Raw genomic sequence first — 18,612 nt, forward strand, 5'->3', positions numbered from 1 at the left:
ATAGATTAAGAGAACATCAATTAAAGATTTTTTTTTTTGCATTTTTGACAATAATTTATAATTTTAAAAACATTTACTATCTAAATAGAAATAGATTTGAATCGAATTGAGCTTGAATATATGCCATTTTGAGCTCCACTTGAATTTAAAATTTGTAACTTGAGCTACCAAACAGTAATGCTGAAGTTCTGTTTGTTTCAGCAAAGCATGGATTCAAACTCAAATTGTTTAATTTTAAAAATATCTACTGACTGTTTGAGGTTCCCTTCCTAACAAGTATGGGATGTTTACCTAATAACCTGTATTGGGAGCCAAGATCTATCGCTCATTGTTAATCATCATTTGATACAATATTGAAAAAACTGGTAACCGGTTGGTGTGATTTTTTTAAAATTAAATAAGAGGTTTCTAAATGAAGCTTCCCGCACACAAAAAAAAGTCTGCAACATCATGTATTAAATAATAAAGTTGACCATGGAGGCCCTTTGTAATACAATGAACAAGTCGACAACTAACCACTACTACATAAATGTGATAAAATAGATATAGGTTTACTTTAAATACTCTTATACGCTGACCATCCTTAGTATTATCTTGAATTTTTCTCCATTGTTACTTCTTCTTCAACCTTCTGTTCTATACTTTTGGTTACCTTCTCGTGCCAAACTTGACATAGTTTTTCGTCGGCCATAAGTTGAAGCTATAAGCCGAAAGGTCGCATTAATGGGTATGCAACTCCTTAAAGTCACAGCAAGGTTTGTATGTCCTTTAAGTTTCAGGCATATGAGTGTTTTTGGTTTTTGGTACCAATGAGAAATCTACTATCATGGTTTTTCCTGATCACCTTTTTCTCAAGCTGCTTCAGCCATGTAGTTTTGGTTCTTGGACAATGTCAGAGCAGTCAGCAGTCATTTTTACTTCAACTCAAGAACAGCCTTATGTACAATTCTTCATCATCTGTAAATCTGGTGCAGTGGGATCAAAACACAGATTGTTGTAATTGGAATGGTGTAGATTGTGATGCGGCTGGACATGTAATTAGCCTCAACTTGAACAACGAATCAATCTCCGGTGGAATTGAGAATGCGACTGGTTTATTCTCTCTTCAGCATCTGAAGAGCCTAAATTTGGCTTATAATAGATTCAACGGAATTCTAATTCCTTCCAGGTTGGTCAATCTCACAAACTTGACTTATCTGAATCTTTCTAATTCTGGCTCCGCAGGACAGATTCCCAGTTCGATTTCAGGCATGACAAAGTTGGTTATTCTTGATTTGTCAAGTCTTAACTTCTTGGGATCATCTGTCTTGAAACTCGAGAATCCAAACTTAAGCATGTTTCTACAGAACTTCACAGAGATTAGAGAACTGTACCTGGATGGTGTAAATATATCAGCCCATGGAAATGAATGGGGCAAAGCTTTATCGTCAGCACTGCCTAATATACAAGTCTTGAGCTTGTCCAACTGTTTCCTTTCAGGCCCCATCAGCAATTCCCTTGCAGAACTTCGGTCTCTTTCAGTAATCCGTTTGGATCAGAATAATCTCTCTCCTACAGATCTAGGTTTTTTAGCAGAATTCAAGAATTTGACTTCCCTGCGGCTCAGTTACTGTGGGCTAAGTGGAACATTTCCGGAAAATGTCTTCCGGGTACCAACACTACAGAATCTTGATTTATCAAACAACAAGTTGCTTCAAGGTTCATTACCACAGTTTCCTCAGAATCTGTCTCTTAGGACGCTGATGCTCAGTTTCACAAGTTTCTCTGGGACACTACCAGATTCCATTGCCAACCTAAAAAATTTGTCAACAATAGAGCTTTCAAGTTGCAATTTTACAGGACCAATTCCGACTTCAATGGCTACTCTCGCCCAAATAGTTTATTTGGACCTTTCATTTAACAATTTCACTGGTCCAATCCCTTCCTTTTACACGTCCAAAAATCTTGCTTACCTAGATCTCTCCCATAATCTATTGAGTGATGAGATCCCATCCAACTGGGAACAGCTTCAGAATCTGTCTTATGTTGACTTGAGGTTCAACTTCCTTAATGGTAGTATTCCCTCATCTCTGTTTGCAATCCCATCATTGCAGAAGCTTCAGCTTGGCAACAACCAATTCAGTGGCCAAGTTCCAGAGTTTTCAGATGCCTCCTCCTCTGAGTTGGATACCCTTGATTTGAGTGACAACAGCTTAGAAGGGCCTATTCCCATGTCAATCTTTGAGCTAAGAAAACTTAATATCCTCTTGCTTTCTTTCAACAACCTCAATGGCACTGTATTTCTGGATAACATTCAAAGGCTTACCAATCTTGCAAGTCTTGACTTTTCATACAACAATTTGACGGTGCAAGCTAGTAGCAGTGGTTCTTTCCTTCCCCAGATTGCCACATTGAGATTGGCCTCCTGCAACCTGAATGTATTTCCAAATCTAAAGAACCAATCAAGACTATTTCAGTTAGATCTTTCTGACAACCAAATTTCTGGGGAAATACCTAACTGGATTTGGGAAGTTGGTGATAGTGATCTCAACAGTCTAAATCTTTCACATAATAACTTGGTAGGTCTCCAAGAACCTTATATTATTCCTGATCTCATTGTTCTTGACCTGCACTCCAACCTGCTACAAGGAAAGTTACCACTTCCTCCATCAAATGTTATCTATGTGGATTACTCAAAAAATTTGTTTTCTTCCATCCCCGCTGAAATTGGTAACTTCCTCACTTTCACCATTTTCTTTTCCCTTTCAGACAATACGATTTCAGGACCTATCCCTGAATCAATATGCAATGCCACACTTCTTGAAGTTCTTGATCTCTCAAACAACAGATTCAGTGGCAGTATACCAAAATGTTTAATTCAACACAGCAGGACTCTTGGTGTTCTAAATTTGAGGAGAAACAACCTCACTGGAATAGTTTTTGATACATTTCCAGAAACTTGTGCATTACAAACGCTAGATCTCAATGGAAATCTTCTAGAGGGAACGGTTCCAAAATCTCTAGCTAATTGCACGGTGTTGGAGGTTTTAAACCTTGGTAACAACCAAATAAATGATATATTCCCATGCTGGTTAAAGAACATTTCCAGCTTGCGTGTTCTCGTTCTGCGATCAAATCAGTTTTATGGGAACATCAGTTGTCAAGAGATTAATGGCACCTGGCCAAACCTTCAGATTATTGACTTAGCTATCAACAACTTTGATGGAACACTACCAGTAAAGTACTCCTGGAAAGCAATGATGGCTGATGAAGATGAAGCACAGTCACAGGTCCACCACCTTCAATTTCAGTTCCTGCAGTTCAGCCACTTGTACTACCAAGATACAGTAACAGTTACCAGCAAAGGTCTGGAGATGGAGATAGTGAAAATCCTAACTCTATTCACCTCCATTGACTTGTCAAACAACAACTTCGAAGGGTCAATCCCGGAAGAGACAGGACTATTGAAATCACTCCGTCTTCTCAACTTGTCTCATAATGCTCTCACAGGTCCAATCCTATTATCCATAGGGAACTTACAACAACTGGAATCCTTGGACCTTTCAGCTAACCAGCTGGAGGGGGAGATCCCTACACAGCTTGCAAGCCTTAGTTTCCTTTCAGTCCTGAATCTCTCAGACAATCACCTTGTGGGCAGGATCCCATCTGGCACTCAGCTCCAAACATTTTCAGCATCTGATTTTGAAGGTAATGAAGGATTATGTGGCCCTCCTTTGACAAATAATTGCACAACAAATTCAAATCTGTTTCTACCTTCATCACCGGCTTCAAGTAAGAACTTCGATTGGCAGTTCATAGTCATTGGAATTGGATTTGGAATAGGCTCAGCGGTAGTTGTTGCACCTGTAATGTTTTCAGACAAGGTAAACCAATGGTACGATGATCACATAATTGACAAATTGCTTATGGTGATTCTCCCCATGTTTGGAGCGATGTACAAGACTTCTCATCAAAGAAGGATCGAAGCAGAGCAAGATCTTGAAGGCCTACAATCAGAAGAAGATGAAGATGATTTTGATGAAACAGAAACTGAAGAATTTCATGGGCGGTATTGTGTGTTTTGCTCTAAACTTGACATTACAAGGAAAAGGGTTGTTCATGATCCCAAATGTACTTGTCATCAATCACCACCCATATCTTCTTCTACTTCCACTTCATCCTCATCTTCTTCACTGGAACATTTTGATAAAAGTTGAGCTTTCTTTACTTCTTTTCTTCTTTTGTATTTGAACTGTACATAACATACAGAAAGCATCAGCAGTGGTTATAAGAACAGAACCTGAAGACATAATTGTGTTATGTTGCATAAATTTCAAATAAGCCAGTACTATCAATGGGGGTTCATCTTTTAAAAATATATTTAAAAAAAACATATATTTTGAAATTATAATAAAAAACCCCCAAGAGAAGTACAATTGTAAATTAGACAAGAAGGTAGAATTTGATAACTATTTATAATTCCAAAATATTTTCCCAGGGGCAGATTTTAGGGGTGAGCAGATAAGGGTACTTGCAAAAATTTTAGGAACCAAAACCGGTCGGTTCTAAAAACAAAAACCAGAACTTGAAACCTACAAGGTCAATTCTAGGTCGAAATTGACACTGCAGATTCTGGTGTAGTTCTGATTCTTACCCGCAATCTGTTTTTCCAAATTTTATCATAATTTTGTCTCTTCTTTTTTTGGAGAATTTTTTACTGCGTTTTCTTTCTCTAATATAGTGAAAGTTACCTTCTTGCCTTTTATACCACATAAGGGCCGTTTGATTCCAGTTTTTTAAGGTTACCTTGATAATCTATTTTTTATTCCCTTGTTTGATTTGTCAGTAATAAAAGATTACAGTAATCTTTTATTATCAATGCTGACGTAACAAGTAATATAAGTGATAATCTGATTACCACTTTCACCTTAGAGATTTAAAGATTACCAAGGTAATCTTGATTTTATTAAAATTATATTATTATTTATTAATTTTTTGAGACAAAAATAAATTTATTTTTAATTAATATGAAAAATAATATAAAAATATTTAAAAATAATTTTATTTAAAGGCATTTAAGTAAAATAATTTATTAATAATATTTTATTATCTTTAATCAAACATAATAATTATTTATACCTACCAAATTTTATCAAACATAGTAATCATTTATATTCAGTAATCTTCTAAGTAATATATATTTAAGGTAATCTTTCTATTTTGTTAATGAAACATTATCCAAATTAAACGGCTCCTTATTCTTTCCCAACAATGTCAGTAAAGACTAACAACCGTGACTCATAATTCTTTTCTTTATTTTGAAAGCCTTGGATTTTAGAAGGACCATGATAACCATTGATGTAAAAAATCCAAGGCAATACTTGAGACTAATTAAAGGACTTTCACAGATTGACACATAAAGGGTGTACTAAAAAATATCATCAACAATTATATTTGATTTTACTAGTCATCTCGAGAAGCTTATGTTTGTTTCCCATATATCTTTCAACAAGCATATTGGCATAATTGCATAAAGAATCGCTTGCATAACACAACATCAAAATCTGAAATATTATAAGCATTCGCAGAAACATTTTGAAGCAAACCTGGACAAAAGAAAATTGTAGAAAAATGTAATAACTCAAATCCAAGAAATTAAGGAAGAACCATGAGTTATTAAGGAAGAACCATGAGTTATCTCTCGAGCCCGTTCAAGTGTGAAAATAAGGTCAGAAGGAAAAAAAGGACTTATCAAGAGCAAACTGTGTTGCTGAAGATTGAAGAAGGCAAAACCTTTCTACCGCTGGTTTCGTCAGGCGATTTGATTAGGAGATAAAGTTTGACTGAAAGAGAAACCGAGGAAGTTTAATTGGGAGAGAAAGAATGAAGAATTAGGCAAATAGGGTTTTACTATGCAATAGATTTTAAAAAAATGTAATCGGTCTGGTACCCCCACCAGTTTATTAAATGGGTGAATTGGGTCGGTTCCAAGTCGATTCTTATTGCTAGGGACATAAAACCGAAACCAAGCCCAGAACCTGCAGGTTCCTTCAATTTACTATCCGAACATATAATATTTTCTTTGATTTCGGATAGAAACCAAAATCAATAACAGAGTATTCGATAATTTCAGTTCTTACCGGATAATTTGCTCACCTCTAATACTAGATTTTAATTAAGTCAGATCTGATTTGGTTTGAAAACTGTGTCATAATTCTTCTCACCAACGATTCTTATTCTTACTTTTTAATGACTCAAATTCTTCTCCTTCTCTCATGTTACTGTTTCAAACTCGAGCTGCAATCCACCCTAAGGTCACTGAGTAGATGGTTTGATTTTCCTTTCCTCCAAAATGGTCCCTTACGTCGTTTGTGTACTTTGAGCAGCTGACCATCACATTCTCTGACATTTCTCTCCATCTCTGCGTCTTCGTCCACCTCCCATTCTATATGTTAGGTTTCTGCATCCAGCCAAACTTGACATAGTTTGTGATTTCCTTAAGTTATTAGCCAAAAGATCAGGCTAATGGGGTTGCATAAAACCTCTTAAACTTTCAACAAGATTTTCTTCAGGCCTTCAAGTGTCAGTTCTATGGGCGTTTTTGGCTATGGTAAACCATGAAAAAACTACTATCATGGTTTTTCTTGATTTTCCTTTCCTCCAAAATGGTCCCTTGTGTCGTTTGTGTACTTTGAGCAGCTGACCATCACATTCTCTGACATTTCTCTCCATCTCTGCGTCTTCGTCCACCTCCCATTCTATACGTTAGGTTTCTGAATCCGGCCAAACTTGACATAGTTTGTGATTGCCTTAAGTTATAAGCCAATAGATCAGGCCAATGGGGTTGCATACAGCCTCTTAAAACTTTCAACAAGATTTTCTTCAGGCCTTCAAGTTTCAGTTATATGGGTGTTTTTGGCTATAGTAAACCATGAAAAATCTACTATCATGGTTTTTCTTGATCATCTTCTTTTCAAACTGCTTCAGCACCGATGTATTTTCAGTTTACGGGCAATGTCAGAGTGATCAGCGATCGTTGTTAATCCAAATCAAGAACAGCCTCGTATTCGATCCTGCTTTATCTGTAAATTTGCCGCGGTGGAATCAAAACACAGACTGTTGTTATTGGCGTGGCGTTGGTTGTGATGAGGCTGGACTTGTTACTAGTCTCAACTTGAGCAATGAATCAATCTCTGGTGGAATTGACAAGGCAACTGGTCTATACGCTCTTCAGCATCTGAAGAGCCTAAATCTGGCTTATAATAGGTTTCATGCAATTCAAATTCCATCCAGGTTGGCCGACCTCACAAAGTTGAATTATCTGAATCTTTCTAATGCTGGCTTTGCGGGGCAGATTCCTATTGAGATTTCAAACATGGCAAGGTTAGTTACTCTGGATTTGTCTTGTCTTTCCTACTATGGATCTTCTCTTGACAATCAGAATTTAAGCTCTTCTCTCATGGAAGTCGAGACCCTGAACTTGAGCACTTCTTCCCTTCAACTCCAGAATCCGATTTCGAGTACTATTCATTTCAAACTCGAGATACCGACCCAGAGTACTCCTTCCTTGAGACTAGGGAACCCTCAATTGAAACTTAAAATCCCGAATTTGAGCTTGCTTATTCAGAACTTAACACAGCTCAGGGAACTGTATCTTGATGGTGTAAACATATCAGCCCATGGAAGTGAATGGTGTAAAGCTCTATCGTCTTCACTGTCTAATCTGCAAGTCTTGAGCTTGTCCAACTGTTTTCTTTCCGGCCCTATCACCCCTTCCTTTGCAGAACTTCGGTCACTTTCAGTAATCCGTTTGGATCAGAACAATCTATCGTCTAAAGTTCCAATTTTTTTAGCTGAATTCATGAATTTGACCTCCCTGCGTCTCAGTTCTTGTGGGTTAAGTGGAACATTTCCAGAAGATATCTTCCAGTTACCAACGCTAGAGACTCTTGACATATCATACAATGGATTACTTGAAGGTTCTTTGCGAAACTTTCCTCAGAATCAGTCTCTTAGGACCCTCATACTCAAGTTCACAAATTTCTCGGGGACACTACCAGATTCGATTTCCAATCTCAAAAATTTGTCAAGAATAGAGCTATCAAACTGCAATTTTACTGGGGTTATTCCCACTTCGATGGGTAATCTCAGCCATATAGTTTATTTGGACCTTTCATCTAACAAGTTCACTGGTCCAATCCCAACTTTTCACATGACCAAAAATCTCTCTTACCTAGACCTCTCTAGGAATTTGTTGATAGGTGCGATCCCATCAAGTTGGAAACAGCTTCAGAATCTTACTTATGTTGATTTGAGTTTAAACTCCCTTGATGGTAATATTCCGCCGTCTCTGTTTGCTATCTCATCATTGCAGAAGCTTCAGCTTGCCAACAACCAAATTGAAGGCCAAGTTCCTGACTTTCCGGATGCCTACCGCTCTCTGTTGGATACCCTTGATTTAAGCGGCAACAGATTAGAAGGGCCAGTTCCCATATCGGTCTTCAAACTGCATAATCTTAAAATCCTTGTACTTTCGTCCAACAACTTCAGTGGCACCATACATTTGGACTCAATTCAAGGGCTTCGCCATCTTACTAAACTGGAGCTTTCATACAATCGCTTGGTTGTGAATGGTAGTGATTATTCTTTCCTTACCCATATTAGCACATTGAGATTGGCTTCTTGCAACCTGAGAGTGATTCCTGATCTGAAGAATCAATCAAAACTATATATTTTAGACCTCTCAGACAACCAAATTTCTGGGGAAGTACCTAATTGGATTTGGGAAGTTGGTAATGGTGGTCTTGTCTATCTCAATCTTTCACATAATCTCCTGGTATCTCTTCAGGAACCTCTTCCTGTCTCCAATCACTTTCTTGAAGTCCTTGACTTACATTCAAACCAGCTCCAAGGGAAGATGCCATACCCACCACTAAATGTTGTTTATGTGGATTACTCCAGCAATGATTTAAATTTTACCATCCCAGCCAACATTGGTAAATCCCTATCCTCCACCATATTCTTTTCCCTTTCAAACAATAGCCTCACAGGATTTATCCCTGAGTCAATATGCAATGCAACATATCTTAAAGTTCTTGACTTATCAGACAATAGTCTGAATGGCATAATGCCAACATGTTTAATTAAAAGAACTTACCCTCTTGGTATCCTGAATTTAAGGAGAAACAAGCTCACAGGCACTATTAGGGATGCATTTCCAGAAAATTGTGCATTACAAACCCTAAATCTCAACAGAAATCGACTTGGAGGAAAGATTCCGAAATCTCTGGCCAAATGCAAAATGCTGGAAGTTTTAGACCTTGGAAACAACCACATCAATGACAACTTTCCATGCTGGTTAAAGGAAATCTCTACTTTTCGTGTCCTAGTCTTGCGATCCAACAAATTTTATGGAACGATTGGTTGTCCAGATCAACAAGGCAACTGGTCAAAGCTTCAGATTCTTGACTTAGCTATCAACAACTTTGATGGAACCCTACCAGGAAAGTGCTTAGCAACCTGGAAAGCAATGACGGCTGATGAAGATGAAGAACAGTCACAGCTCAAACACATTCAATTTCCGTTCCTGCAATTCGGCTACTTTTACTACCAAGATGCAGTAACCGTTACCATTAAAGGTCTGGAGATGGAGCTAGTGAAGATCCTAAATGTTTTCACCTCCATTGACTTGTCAGGAAACAATTTTGGAGGGTCACTGCCAGAAGAGACAGGACTATTGAAATCAGTCCGCCTTCTCAACGTGTCTCGTAATGCTCTCACAGGTCCAATCCCATCATCCATAGGGAACTTAAAACAACTGGAGTCCTTGGACCTTTCAGCTAACCAGCTGGATGGGGTGATCCCTATAAAGCTTGCAAGCCTTAGTTTCCTCTCAGTCCTGAATCTCTCAAACAATCACCTTGAGGGCAGAATCCCATCAGGCCCTCAGCTCCAAACATTTTCAGCATCTTCTTTTGAAGGTAATGAAGGATTATGTGGCCCTCCTTTGACAAATAATTGCACAAGAAGTTCAAATCAGTCACAACCATTAGCACCAGCTTCAAGTAAGGAATTTGATTGGTTGTTCATAGTCATTGGAATTGGATTTGGGATGGGTTCAGCAGTAGTTATTGCACCCCTGATGTTTTCAGACAAAGTAAACCAGTGGTATGACGATCACATCATTGATGATTTCCGATTGGTAATCCTTCCAATGTTTGGGTTGCTGTACAAGACTTCTCATCAAAGAAGAATCAAAGCAGAGGAAGATCTCAAAGGCAAAAACTCAGATGAAGACGAGGATGATTACAATGAAACGGTAACTGAAGAAACTCACAGCCGGTATTGTGTGTTATGCTCTAAACTCGACATTGCAGGGAATAGGACTATTCACGATCCTAGATGTATTCATCACTCCCTGCCCATATCTTCTTCTTCCACTTCATTGGCACACTGATGCTGGTTAAATATTCTATTCTTTTCTTTAACATTTAAGGTTAGTGTAGTTTACCTTTAAGTCAAAATTATTTAACTAAAATTATCATGAGCAATTGTCGTTGAGGAATTTTGTCGAACACTTGTGACTCCTAAAACAAACATGTTTAAAAAGTACTTCGTCTATAATTCTAAAAAGAACTTTCCTTCACAAATCCTATTGTATCAATTATTTGTTTGTGGGTCTGTTCTTAATTGTTGACCTAAACCCTTGACTGGGTGGGTGCCATATATTCCAATGTTGAAAAACTGGGGAGGGGTTGGTTTGAATTTTCTTATGAAATAAGAGGTTTCAGACTAGAGCTACCAAACACAAAAGTCTATAACATCATAGATTAAATAATGAAGTCGAGCATGGAGACCTTTTTGTAATATAATATACAACTGGACAACTAATAATACTAAAAACACAACACGTTGTTTACTTTGAAAACTCTTCTGCTATGCTGACTGACAAGTCTCTTCTCTTAGTTTTCTTTCAGTCTCCATTGTTTTATTTTATTTTTTTTAAGTTTCAGTCTCCATTGTTGTTTCTTCTCCAACCTCCCATTTTATACTCTGGGTTGCCGTCTCCTGGCAAACTTGACACGGTTTTGGCCGGCCATAAGATGAAGAGATAAGATTTGTATGTCCTTTAAGTTTCAGTTATATGGGTGTTTTTGGTTTTAGTTATCAATGAGAAATCTATCATCATGGCCTTTTTTTATCGTCTTTTTAGCATTTGGGATCTGTGTAGTTTTGGTGTCTGGCCAGTGTCAGGGTAATCAGCAGTCATGGTTACTCCAACTCAAGAACAATCTCATATTCAATTTTACCTTATCTGTAAATCTGTCTCAGTGGAATCAGAACACAGATTGTTGTAATTGGAGTGGTGTAGATTGTGATGAGGCCGGACGTGTTATTAGTCTCAACTTAAGCAATGAATCGATCTCCGGTGGACTTGAGAATGCAAGCGGTCTGTTCAACCTTCAATATCTGCAGAGGCTAAATTTGGCTTTCAACAAGTTCGATGCAACTCAAATTCCATCCAGGTTGGCCAATCTCACGCGTTTGACTTATCTGAATCTTTCTAATGCTGGCTTCGCAGGACAGATTCCCAGTTCGATTTCGAGCATGACTAAGTTGGTTATACTTGATTTGTCAAGTCTTATCTTCACAGGATCTTCTGTCCTGAAGCTCGAGAATCCAAACTTGGGCACGTTTCTGCAGAACTTGACAGAGATTAGAGAACTGTATCTTGATGGCGTAAACATATCAGCCCAGGGAAATGAATGGTGCCAAGCTTTATCCTTTTCACTGCCCAGTCTGCAAATTTTGAGCATGTCCAACTGTTTTCTTTCAGGCCCTGTAGATTCGTCCCTTGGAAAACTTCAGTCACTCTCAGCAATTCGTTTGAATCAGAACAATCTATCGTCCCAAGTTCCAGACTTTTTGGCGAATTTCCCGAATTTGACCTCCTTGCATCTCAGTAATTGTGGGCTGCAAGGTACATTACCAGATAAGATACTGCAGCTACCAACGCTGGAGTCTCTTGATTTATCACTTAACAATTTACTTCAGGGATATTTGCCACACTTTCCTCCAAATAATTCTCTTCAAATCTTGATTCTCCAAGAAACAAGTTTGTCGGGGCCACTTCCAGATTCCATTGGAGAGCTTAAAAATTTGTCGAGATTAGAGCTGGCAAAATGCAATTTCACTGGACCAATTCCCACATCATTGGCTAATCTCACCCAACTTGTTTATTTGGACTTGTCATGGAACAACTTCACTGGTCTAGTCCCACCTCTTCATATGTCCAAAAAACTCTCCTATCTAGATCTCTCTCAAAATCATTTGAGTGGTGCAATCTCCTCCACTGAGTGGGAACAGCTTTTGTATCTTGCTTATGTTGACTTAGGGAACAATTCACTTGAAGGAAGAATCCCCTCATCTCTGTTTTCAAGGCCATCGCTGAAGCAGCTTCAGCTATCCAACAACCAATTGGAGGGCCAAGTTCCTGAATTTTTAAATCCATCCACCTCCTTTTTGGATATCCTTGATCTATCTGCCAACAGATTAGAAGGGCATATTCCTATGTCCATCTATGAACTCAAACAACTGAATATCCTCTTACTTTCTTCCAACAAGTTCAATGGCACTGTTCAGCTAGATATGGTTCATAAGCTTAGCAATCTCACTAGGCTTGACTTTTCATACAACAGCTTAGTAGTGAATGCTAGTAGTGGTAGCTCTTTCCCTCCCAAGATTAGCACATTGAAGTTGGCTTCTTGCCACCTAAGAATGATTCCTGACCTAAAGAACCAAACAAACCTATATTATTTAGATCTTTCTGACAACCAAATCTCTGGACAAATACCAAACTGGATGTGGCAAGTAGGTAATGGCAGTCTCACCCATCTAAACCTTTCACATAATCTCCTGGTGGGTCTGCAAGAACCATATAATCTTTCCAATCTCAGTGTCCTTGACCTACACTTCAACCAGCTCCAAGCAGATATCCCAAAGCCACCAATCAATGCATCTATGTGGATTACTCAAGCAACAAATTTTCTTCCATGACAACTGACATTGGAAATTTACTCCCATTCACCATATTCTTTTCCCTGTCTAATAATTCCCTCAGGGGAACTATCCCTGAATCATTATGCAATGCTACATACCTTCAAGTTCTTGATTTGTCAAACAATTCTTTCAGTGGCACAATACCAACATGTTTGATCCAAAATATTGAGAGTCTTGGTGTTCTAAATTTGAGGAGAAACAAACTCACAGGCACTGTTCCAGATGCATTTCCAGGAAATTGTGGATTACAAACTTTAAATGTCAACAAAAATCATCTTGATGGAAAGGTTCCAAAATCTCTGGCCAATTGCACGTTCCTGGAGGTTTTAGACCTGGGAAACAACCGGATCAATGATATCTTCCCATGTTGGTTGAAGAATGTCTCCAGTTTGAGAGTCCTGGTACTGCGATCCAACAAATTTTATGGAAAATTGGTTGTCCAGAGATTAGTGGCTCCTGGTCAATGCTTCAGATAGTGGACTTAGCTTCCAACAATTTTAGAGGACAACTTCCGGCAAAATGCTTAACAAAATGGGAGGCTATGATGGCTGACGATGACAAAGCCCAATCAAATCTCAAACACCTTCAATTCGAGTTCTTGAGTCTCAGCCAGTTGTACTATCAGGACACAGTAAAACTCACCATCAAAGGTCTAGAGATAGAGCTAGTGAAGATTTTAAATGTTTTCACCTCCATCGACTTGTCAGGCAACAATTTTGAAGGGCCAATACCAGAAGAGATCGGACGATTCAAATCACTCTATATTCTCAATATGTCACATAATGCTCTCACAGGACCCATACTGTCATCTCTAGGGAACTTGCGAATGCTGGAATCGTTGGACTTGTCAAGGAACAAACTGAGTGGTGCAATCCCTTCTCAGCTTACAAGCCTGTATTTCCTTTCGGTCCTGGATCTCTCATATAATCAGTTAGTAGGAAGAATCCCAGTTACTAATCAATTTGCAACATTCTCATCAGATTCCTATGAAGGTAATGAAGGATTATGTGGCCCTCCTTTGACAGATAATTGCACAACAAATTCAAATCAGTTACAGCCATCAGCACCAGCTTCGAGTAAGGAATTTGATTGGGTATTCATAGTCATTGGAACTGGATTTGGGATAGGCTCAGCAGTATTGGTGGCACCCCTGATATTTTCAGACAAAGTAAACCAGTGGTACGACGACCACATCATTGACGATGTCCTAATGGCGATCCTTCCAATGTTTGGGTTGATGTACAAGACTTCTCATCAAAGAATAATCGAAGCAGAGGAAGATTTGGAAGACGAAAACGCAGATGAAGACGAAGAAGATTGCGATGAAACGGGGACTGAAGAATTTCGCGGGCGGTATTGTGTGTTTTGCTCAAAACTCGACGTTACAAGGAAAAGGGTTGTTCACAATCCTGAGTGTATTTGTCATTACCAGCCACTGCCCATGTCTTCTTCTACTTCAACTTCATCCTCATCTTCTTCATTGGCACATTCCGAGAAAACTTAAGCTTTGATCTTTTTGCTCTTTTGTATTTTGTTCTGTACATACAATACAAAAAGCATCAACCCTAGAGCAGGGGTGATAGCGACAGAAACTGAAAACATAACTGTGTCACGTTGTATGAAACGGAGTGTATCAATTTTGGTGCTTCTGGTTTTCAATGTGGAATTTCGTGGAACAGGCAAGGCTGGTAAAAAAAGGTACATGGCTGATATACAACTTGAATGGAGAAGTGGATTTAAGACAATTTTGAATTCGTTTCAAGTTTAAAATAGTTAGCTACAATTCACTCAAATAATGAATAATAATGCAAAAGAGAGAGAAGAATAGATATTATTAAAAAAATCATTGAAGTATAAAAAAATTACCATAAAAAAAAAAGAAAAGAAGAATGGTCAATAAAAAAAAATTATTGAGAAGATAAATTTTGATGTTAATGTTGATTTCAAACTAAAGTAATAGATCATTTCAATTGAATATAAATTTGGTTGAAATCCACCTTTAGTTAGTCAATTTCAAAAATAGGACAAAACATATGTAAGCTAATATTATTGATAGTGTGACATACACTACTTTAGGCAGATAAATTTATAGTCTATGTTGTGTAAAGTATAAAAGATCATCAATTGTATTTCTTTTATATGCATACCATGAAACTTCAAATTAGGGTTTGATGATTCTTAATGAGCTTACTTCAATTTTTACAATTTGTATTTATTTTGAACATAAAAAAATTACACATATTATTAATGTAAATTATTGTACGGTGCTAAAGATCTCGATTGAATTGCTAGAATCCATCTTTAGTTAATTGAAAGTAAAAGAAACAATAATAACAAGATAACTTTATGTGTTTTGAAAAAGACTAAACAAAGTCAAGATTAAGGGTAGATGCAATTTAACCCAAGTTGGAATTGAATTGTTGTTTAGTTTGAATGAGTAGAGTTCAAACTTAATAAATTTCAATTTGTCCATCTCGAACTCAGTTTGAGATCGATTCCTTACTAACGTTGTCGTATTAAAACTTATTTTATCGATACTTTTTCTTTCCTAATTTTTTTTCTAACAACTCTTTCTTTTATTTTGGTATTACTGTTGATGGATCGAGCCAATTGAGATCAACCTTGAACGGATTGTATTGGCTTAAAGTCAAGTTTGAATAAATTTGTCTAGAATTAATTTGATTCAAATTCACCTTTAGCCTAGATTTATGTTTCATATAAAGTTTAAATGGGCTTGAAGCCTACTGGGCTTTTACCGCATCATCACTGAATAATGTATTGTTGAGGGCTTAGCAAGGACCAACGTTTTTGGCTATAAAGATAAAGCAAAGGGATGATTTGAGGACTTCCATTGCGGTAATTTTCGTTATATCAAAAGTTGACTTGACTTGTTCATCTCCAACACATTACTATCAGGTAAATGCAAAACCACATGTCGCTTTACAGTCAATTTGTTTTTCTTTTCCAGTATAAGTCCTATATATAATTAAGTTCACCAGAAAATCAATGGTTCCACCCTTTTCCATGCTGCTGGTGCTTTTCTGGTCAAGACATTTCCTCTCAGGAAATCAAATGAGTTTTAAGACGACAGAGTTGGCAGGTTTTACAGATTCTGGATCTGGAAAATAATATACAAGTTTTTTTCTTGTTTCAAATAAAAAAAGAAAGGTGTAACATCCCGGTTCCATATATTTTCGGCTTCAGATATACAGTTGAAATTTTAGTTTTAGACTTGGGAAACCAAGGCGTGACGAGAGAATTATCAATCTTGTTTTAATATTCTAAAAAATATGAGATATTATATATATATATATATATATATATATATATATATATATATATATATCACTCGTCATCAATCATTCTGTGCACAAAGTCAAATATGCATGAAAGGAATATAATGTTAATTAATGTTAGTGGCAAGGGCTGTCACATTTAAACGTGAACTCTGACGAAAAATGAGAGCAGGTGAACGAAGATCGCCAAGTACGTACGCCTCATTCTTCCAACATTCCCGAGATGAAAAGAGAATATAAAAGAAGAAACTGAATGCATAAAGGAAGATGAAGAGCTGATGAGCAGCTTTCCGGCCAAACTATAAACATTCATGCATAAAAAAGAAGAAATAGTCAAAATTTCATGTGGAAGTGATTAATATGGACTGTTTTCACACAAATTTCCAATAAGAGTAAAAGATATATAGCAACAGCCTAATGTAACCTATTCGGCGCAGGAGATTCTTTTCCATACCTAGAGCTACAAGAAGACGATTTGTTGGGAGTTTCCATAGTCATACATAACGTATTTCAGAATATTTGTTCCTAAACACAGAACAAAACCTACTACTTATAATCATTTACCATTATCTTAAAGTATGTACGCTAGCTCCTCACCACACGACCATACAGACACCTACACTGTCATAACGAGAGAGAAAGAGAGTAAGTTCGAAGCTAACTAGTATTTCATATGGTTGTCAAAGTACATTGTTTCCTCATGACCTTGGAAGCTATTGAAATCCTCCAAAGCTGGTGGTTGTGGTGGCGGTGACGGAACAACAACTGATGGTTGCACTACTGGAGTTGGTGAGTAGTTGGTAATGTTTGAGTTGAAAGTAGTAAAATCCTCTTGGAAATGGAGAGGAGTTGGAAGGAAGTTGCAGGGGTCTTCATCGACAAAGTTCATAAGGTTTTGGTGAAGCCATATCTGAGCCTTAAGGAACTTCACATAGTGAATGGCTTCATCTAGCATCGACACTGTGTCCATCTTAGTTCCGCCTGGAACCAAGCTCTGCAAGATCTTGAAACGATCACTGATTCGGTGCCTCCTTTCTCTAGCAGCCACGCTTTGGGGATCAGTCGACAGCTTCATCACTCCTTTGCTTCTGTTTCCAACCCTCTTCTTCCCCTTGCTGGTGCTACTCACAGAAGATGATGACCCAGTTGAGTTGAGGTTATCATTTGAAAAGTAGTCCATTATTCGTGGACTTGAGGCTTGGCTGGCGTCAGACTTAAGTGCTCAACATACATATATAGAGAAAGCAACATGTGGCTATGTCGACTAGTTTGAAAGGGACTGGACGAGATCTCTGGCACAGGATTCGGATGTCTATCCTAGTGTTGTAGGGGAGCAAGTAGACTATAACCTACTCAAAAGGAATTAACTTTGCTTGTTACTGTGTTCTGTCTGATTAACTTTATTTAATACTCCTTCTCACACTAATGCTGGAACCCCACAAAATGCATTGATCAATGCCTTAACGGCTTAACCGAGTCGGCAACATACAGCAACATGCAGAGAAGAGAGAGAGAGAGAGAGAGAGAGATTTGTCTTTTGCGTACGTTTGGTTGATTTTTGAAGAGAAAGGAGGAAGAGGTGGGGGTCCTTCTCCTTCCTCTGAAATCGAAGTGGATGACATGTAACATGGTTGCAAATGCGTTAAATCCAATAACCAAATCGTTGCCGGGCTCCTAAATTAATGTACGAACGATGCCTTTTCCCCTAAGGTTATTCGCTGTTTTCTGAATGAGTAACTATTCATGATCTTTCACAAAACTATTTATAAAGAAGAAAAAGAAAGAAGCTCAGGAGGGCCGGCCTTATCATCAGCTCTTCTTTTCAAGAGATTTTTGAAGGAAAGTCGTGTAAGATTCAAATATATTCCACTTAATTCATGCAACCCTGGAACCCCACCTTGATTTTCAGAGGTCCAAAGTGGTATTTTGTTTTTGGCCGTGAACGAACTATGTTTGTATGTATAAACTGTTCATCGATCCAACTCCAAGGCATAGAAAATTTCAATTTCAATGTGATTACTATCGAATTTACAGCCTTTGGTGAAACTTGATCAAAGGGTCCCGGGGCCATGTCCCATATGTGGAATATATGTTTTTAAGAAGAGAAAGATTCAAAGATGTTCCTCTTTGATAAACATATGTTAAACATCGTACCCTGTCATGGGGGTCCAAAGTTAAATTTTCTTAAAAAAAAGACTTTGGCACTAATAATCTCAATAAAAGGTTATTATATAGTTCAAAATATTTTATTCTCTTTCCAAGTAGGGCTAGAAAGAGA

The 18,612-nt window shown here is 37.7% G+C and overlaps 4 protein-coding genes across 4 annotated transcripts; 3 read left to right on the plus strand and 1 right to left on the minus strand.

Moving 5' to 3' along the window:
• Positions 1-320: 320 nt before the first annotated feature.
• On the plus strand, positions 321-4,288 carry LOC123223013 (receptor-like protein 7). Its single transcript, XM_044646066.1, has one exon. The coding sequence runs from the start codon at positions 762-764 to the stop codon at positions 4,194-4,196; it is 3,435 nt and encodes a 1,144-aa protein (XP_044502001.1). The 5' UTR covers positions 321-761; the 3' UTR covers positions 4,197-4,288.
• Positions 4,289-6,910: 2,622 nt separating this feature from the next.
• Positions 6,911-10,435, plus strand: LOC123222657 (receptor-like protein 33). Its single transcript, XM_044645541.1, has one exon. It carries the CDS (start codon positions 6,911-6,913, stop codon positions 10,433-10,435), a length of 3,525 nt encoding a protein of 1,174 aa, XP_044501476.1.
• A 364-nt stretch (positions 10,436-10,799) lies between these two features.
• LOC123223021 (receptor-like protein 34) lies at positions 10,800-14,697 on the plus strand. The gene is given in 3 exon segments (XM_044646077.1): positions 10,800-12,997; positions 13,000-13,470; positions 13,473-14,697. Coding segments are annotated over 3 exon segments (3,390 nt in total). The 5' UTR covers positions 10,800-11,148; the 3' UTR covers positions 14,543-14,697.
• Positions 14,698-16,664: 1,967 nt separating this feature from the next.
• On the minus strand, positions 16,665-17,610 carry LOC123223051 (transcription factor bHLH140). The gene has a single exon (XM_044646115.1). The coding sequence runs from the start codon at positions 17,512-17,514 to the stop codon at positions 16,996-16,998; it is 519 nt and encodes a 172-aa protein (XP_044502050.1). The 5' UTR covers positions 17,515-17,610; the 3' UTR covers positions 16,665-16,995.
• Positions 17,611-18,612: the final 1,002 nt, after the last annotated feature.

The sequence above is a fragment of the Mangifera indica genome, chromosome 1 (assembly GCF_011075055.1).
Source record: "Mangifera indica cultivar Alphonso chromosome 1, CATAS_Mindica_2.1, whole genome shotgun sequence".
Lineage (NCBI taxonomy): Eukaryota > Viridiplantae > Streptophyta > Magnoliopsida > Sapindales > Anacardiaceae > Mangifera > Mangifera indica.